Source organism: Bombina bombina, chromosome 6 (assembly GCF_027579735.1).
Source record: "Bombina bombina isolate aBomBom1 chromosome 6, aBomBom1.pri, whole genome shotgun sequence".
In the NCBI taxonomy this organism is placed as follows: Eukaryota; Metazoa; Chordata; class Amphibia; order Anura; family Bombinatoridae; genus Bombina; species Bombina bombina.
In genome coordinates this window covers 335,413,451-335,419,493 of record NC_069504.1, presented here as the reverse complement: position 1 = coordinate 335,419,493, position 6,043 = coordinate 335,413,451, and the positions used below count along the sequence as shown (strand labels likewise).

The following is a 6,043-nucleotide window of genomic DNA, read 5'->3' as shown; positions in this document are numbered from 1 at the left end:
GTGTTAGACGCATTATCTTTCAGAATATGGAAAAATCACGAGAGAACATTGCTTGTATCATGGAAAGCACCTTGTCATGTAAAATGTCTTTAATGCCACTGCCTCTATACAACCAATCAGAGCAATAATCATGGGTTCCCTAAGATGGCTATAATACAATTATAGATTTCCTACCATGTCTTTAAAAGTTGGTAACTTGGTAGGGGTGGAAGGCATCCTTTCATTTTCTCCAAACTTAAACCCATCAAGGCGTAAAAAAAATATAGTAAAATATGACTCTTCAGACTATATTATTTTTTGTATTGCTAAGAGGTACAGGTTTTGAGATCTTTGTGTGATGTTGATTCAGGACAGTATGAAATAAGCAAGACTACTTATTGTAATAGATACACTGTAAAAAAAACAAAACATCCATTGGGGACTCATGCCTGGTAAATGCCCTCTCCTTGTGGTAGAAGTGTTGCTCCCCTTCTTTTGGCCTGTAAACTGGCACAGTTGTTTGTCTGAGCTAAGGCAAATCTGACACAGTTGGGCTCCCCCCACTTTAGATTATACATATTATGCGACATGCAAATGAAAACCGGAGTTGTAGGTAACTGAGTATTTAAGGGTTAAATCAATACAGAGTTCTGGCAGTATATTACTAGAGGCTAAACCACTTTTACCAGCAACCAAGTGGTAAAATTACTATGCTGTGCTTGGTTTTAGTAACAAAGCCATGGTCAAGCCAGAAAACTTTTTAAAAGGACATTATGGTAAAAATAAGGATTTTTAAAGTGATATTGTATAAAAAAGATAGGTTTAACAATTAAACATACAATTTTTATACGTACAAGTTGTTAGATCTTTTACATTTTAAGTAGAAGCTAGTAGGAAATGCATGTTTGGACACAACTAATACTTTACTGCTAATTACATAATTGAGACAACTACTATAGTTCTTTTGCTAGACTGGGACAAATCTTGAAAAAATATTATATACAGGAATATCGAATTCATTATTTTTATTCAAGGCCACAATATGAGCTGAAATGAGACAAAGACACAGTTTGAATACTGTATTCTTGTGTATTACTGTTTACATATATTCCATATCATTTGCTTACTTTTTTGTACTTTTTTTTTTCTTAAGGGCTAGAGTTGCTTATATTACCATCCACTGTGTAAATGAAAGTGAAATGGTTTAACCCAATATTTTGTCTTGGTTTTTAATTACTAGCACCCAGCAATACAGAGTTCAGTGAACAGAACGGACAGTGGATACCACAGCCTTTCATTGAGCAGATGTCTACGTATAACCACTGTGACGACCAACCACAAGAAGAGAGCAGTGCCTGAAGCTAGTCTGCTGTATGAGCTATGCAAGCATGCTGCAGTTTTAATGCAGTCACAAGGAGTCAAACCTCAGTTAAATAACTGAAGACTTTTTCTTTGGGGGTTTTTTTTCTTTGATTTTTTTTTAATTTTTTTTTTTAACATTTTACCTCTTATTTTAATAGAGTGAAATTAGTAGTAGATAGTACCTAAAATTAGGTAGTTTTAATGAAATATATCTGAACTTTTCTTAGGAAAAAAAATAGTGTAGACTTTTTTTGTACATCAGTTTTTGTATTTAACTCCAGCTGTATATTGCAGTTCACAAACTGCTTGTTCCATATATTTTATGTAATGTTTTATTGGGGAGATTGTTACAAATGCAATACTCTTTGTATGATAGACTGATAAGCGGGTGCTATAATTTGTTGACGTCTCTTGCATTTTCCAAGCCTTGTTGACTCTGATTTGTTTTTTGAAAGCTATCCCTTCTTAGAGTATCTTCTAGTGACCTGTAGTAATGGTACATTTTACCATTTGGTTTCATTTTGAAATATTTTTTACAATGTTGGTAAAATACTCAGTGCTTACATATGTTGTATATTCATCACATGGGACCATGGCCTGGATTCACTGTTAAGTAAGACAAAACTTAGTTTACTCTTAGTTTTACTCTTTGAAGTGTGTATTTATTAGATATATATATCTATCTCAGTGATTAATTTCTATATCATACAGAATAATGTAATACTCACTGGAGAGTGTTACTGCAGAAAAAGTGCATCAGACTTTTAAGTCCAACGTGGTTTATCAGTGACCACTTAATGCCTTTTTTTTCCCCATGCACAAAATTTTCTGTGTAGTGAGATAATGGACTTTGATGCTGCATTACTTTTTATTATTTAATACATGGTTTTATGTACTTGAGCTATACACACAGTGTACATTTATATAATTTAAAATGACATCCATAGTTGATTTTTGTTCCTTTTTCCACAGTGTAGTATTTTTTTTATTTATTATTTTAAGCTTGCACTGTGGGGTGAATGATTGCATTGAGCGTATGATAACTAGTATAATGTTTCTGAAGTGAAATGAAAGGATAATTATCCCGAAGGAAGGAATTATTGTAAGATGTTTTTCTATTACCAAAAAACAAATATGTTGAGTTAGAAATAGAGAGCATATGTTTTTTTGTTTTGTTTATTATGTTTATCTTATCATGCTAATTTCATTCACTATATCTTACTTTGTGCTTCTGTGTGGTTTGTAAAGTGATACACTGATACATTTTGTACCTTCTAATTTTTCATATGGTACGACAGTTTTACTCGTAGTATGACTTAGGGAAAAACAAATTTTAATTGAAAAAATTGGGAAGTAGCACGGGGGGAAAAAATAACCAGTTTTGGTTAAAATAATCTGGTATTATTATAATATAGTACTTAAATAGCCTAAACTTGGACGCTTACACTTTTTGTGCCAATTGCTTAATTATCCTTAGGTTTTTTTGGGGGGCATGATTAATTATTTTTACTAGAATGAGAACATACAAAAATTGTCAAGAAGGTTACTTCACAATGTAAGTAATATAATGAACTAATTAACTGAATTGTATTTTGCATCCCCTTTATTCAGTCCCCCCCCCCCCCCCCATATAAAATCGCAGTCTAGCATATCAGAAGTGCAATGTTCCCATGAATCTGCTTCCACCTCTAGCATTACAAAGGCAGGTCGTGGTGTTTCCTTGTTGTTAAATTAGATACTGTTACATTGTTTATTGGCCATATCGTTGTGTAAGTTGGCGTTTTAAAAAGTGCTGCTGGAAATATCTGTATAATGATTCCATCATTAACAGAAATTCTTTTAACACAAACATATTTCCAAATTGAAGTACAAAGAAAGGCAATGAACTGTGAAGAGACATCATAATAGCTTGTTCTTATGTGTTGCTTATGCAACTGTCCATTGGAGATGAGCCTGTCTAAAGGGATGCAGACTTCTAACCCATGTACAGTCAGCTTTATTTACTATAAAGGCCTGTTGTGGGCACCATCTCACAAAGAAAGCTATTAAACTATGTACCCAGTTGAGTGTCCCTCTTTTGTGTGGTATTTTTACTTTGACATTTTTTTTTAAAACAAACATTTTCTCACCCTTTTAGATTAATATTGCATGCATTTGTTTGGTTAATTTGAACTGAATTGTATCTTTATATAATGTACCATATAACTATTTCTTTTACCAAGTTCTTACCCATTTTATTGACTTTTATATATATTAGGACAAAAGTTTAGCCAATATTAGAAAATAAAATAGATGTTACTCTTGACCAACTGGGTAAATTGGACATTTTGTATTTTTAACTTAAAAGTACTGTATCATGTATCTTGTTTACATAGAAGTTTTCAGCATGTGCTTGGGAGGTGCCTTCAACGTCTTGGTGCAATCTGTTTTTATGTTTGGAAAACAATGTTTTATCCATTTGCAGCATATTTGTAAAAGGTAACTGTCATCCGTCATATACATATTAAAATGAAATCTGATTGAACAGTAATGTCTTCATTTATCAAAACTTCCTATTTATTGTTTGTTTGTTTATTCCTCTGAATATCAAGGGACATGCAACTTTTCAGCACTGGATAATACAACTGATTGACTATATATATATATATATATATAAAATATATATATATATATATATATATATATATATATATATATATATATATATATATACCAGGAAACACTTTTTGATTGTAATAAACAATGTATAACTGTGCAAAGTAAAAAAATACTATAAACTCTAAAAATTGTGGGTTTTCCAACTTCCGTTAAAAAAGGGCATAATCCAGACTTCACAAGCCTTTCACTATTACAACAGATATAGTGATTGTTTAATTAGTGTAGTAGCTCATTGATAACTATCCCTAATTGACCTGAGTAGAGGAGATACACTGCTTTTTAAAAACAGTATGGCCAGGGACTGAAAATTAATCAAACACCTTGTTAACAAAATGTGTTCTAATGCTTTTAAAACCTATATTTTGCATGCAGGCCTTTATGCAATAGTGTGTTTAATTACTGATATATACTAATTATCTATGTGTATGTATGTAACTGTGTGGGTGTATATGTGTTTTGTTCACTGCTGAATGCGGTAGTAAGAGGCTGCTTGCGGTATTTAGCTCTCTTCAGAGCCAAATATCATCATGTTATGTAAGTGAAACACACGAAGATTTGTGCAAATTGTATTATCTAATTTGCTTTGTTCTCTTGGTTTCCTGTGTAGAAATGAATGCCTAGGTAGGCTCAGAAGCAGCAATACGTTACTAGAAGCTAGCTACTGATTGCTGGCTGCATAGGTATGTGTCTCTTAACTGGTGTTCAGCTAGCTCCCAGTAGTGCATTGCTGCTCTTTCAACAAACTATATCAAGAGAACAAAGCAAATTTGATAATAGGTCATACAATTTTAACCAAATTTCCAATTTACTTCTATCAGAATCATGAACGCAAAGAAGAAGAAATGCACACGGATAACCTGAAGCAAAGGCACAATGTAAAACTGATTAACCCTTAAGAGGGAAACTGTAACAACTATAAAAAGGTACTGACAATTAAGAGCTGAAAAAAGGCCAGATATTCATTATATCTTAACTAGAGCACAGGTGAAATAATCAGCTGATAGGTGAGTTATTGTTTCACCTGTGTTCTAGTTAAGATATAATGAATATCTGGCCTGAGTAAGGGTCCTGAGGACTGGGTTTGGGAAACACTGGATTAATACCAAAGAAGGTGCACTTAAAGGGACAGTCTACACCAGAATTTGTATTGCTTTAAAAGATAGATAATCCCTTTTATTACCTATTCCCCAGTTTTGCATAATGTCAGTATATTTATAAGAATCTTAGCAGTACTCTCCAAATAATATGTGAGTATATGGCAGGGTTATAACTTAATATATTTAACAATCTTTCTTTAAAATAAACCCACAATCGAATATACATTTACTAAGACAATAAAATTAATATAAATTTCTGAATTTTTTATTATTAGTTAATATCTATGAACAAATTGGAATATATTTGTAGGGATCAGAATGTGAATCAATACTATATACACGTTTAAAAACTATTAAAATATGCTATGCAGAATTTATACACGTTTACCTTATTCACAATAGCCTTTCATTCAGTTAACACAATGAGATTCCAAGATCTTTAACTGCTAACATCCAAGCAATACAATTTTAAACAATGCTAAGTTAAACAATAGTACAATATACACTTCTATTAAAACATCAGAAATTGTATATATTATTTGTGCCAATAGCCAAACTCTGAATTATAACTCTATTTGCACAGATAAAACAATTTAGCATCAAGGATTTGTTTAACAATACATAGACTATGAATATGAGCTAAAATATAGACTGCTCTCTTTAAATCTATTAAATAAAAATTGACTATGTTCTTACCAATAACAATTATACTTCACCAATTTGAACCAATGGTAGTTGTCTCTAGATCATCTCATTTGAAGGAAAGTTATCGCATAGACCAAGATAAGTTTTCAGTTTCTTGCTGAAGCGAAAGTGTCCCCAAATATGGCCTCCAATATCAATCACCAGTCTCAGCAAGTTACAAAAAAACTCTGTCCCTTTTTCAAAATCACTTTACAACATTCCTTTAAGTGATTGTTTTAAGTTAAGCAGACCAAATGTTTTAT

The 6,043-nt window shown here is 32.0% G+C and overlaps 1 protein-coding gene across 3 annotated transcripts in view; it reads left to right on the top strand.

Annotated features, from left to right (window-relative positions):
• The window catches only part of TDG (thymine DNA glycosylase), a 41,728-nt gene extending 37,863 nt beyond the window's left edge, over window positions 1-3,865 (top strand). For all 3 annotated transcript variants that reach the window (XM_053716969.1, XM_053716967.1, XM_053716968.1), the window contains exon 10: window positions 1,220-3,865. In XM_053716969.1, the coding sequence (XP_053572944.1) occupies window positions 1,220-1,338 (119 nt within the window). In that variant the 3' untranslated portion in view covers window positions 1,339-3,865. The remainder of the gene's footprint in view (window positions 1-1,219) is intronic.
• Window positions 3,866-6,043: the final 2,178 nt, after the last annotated feature.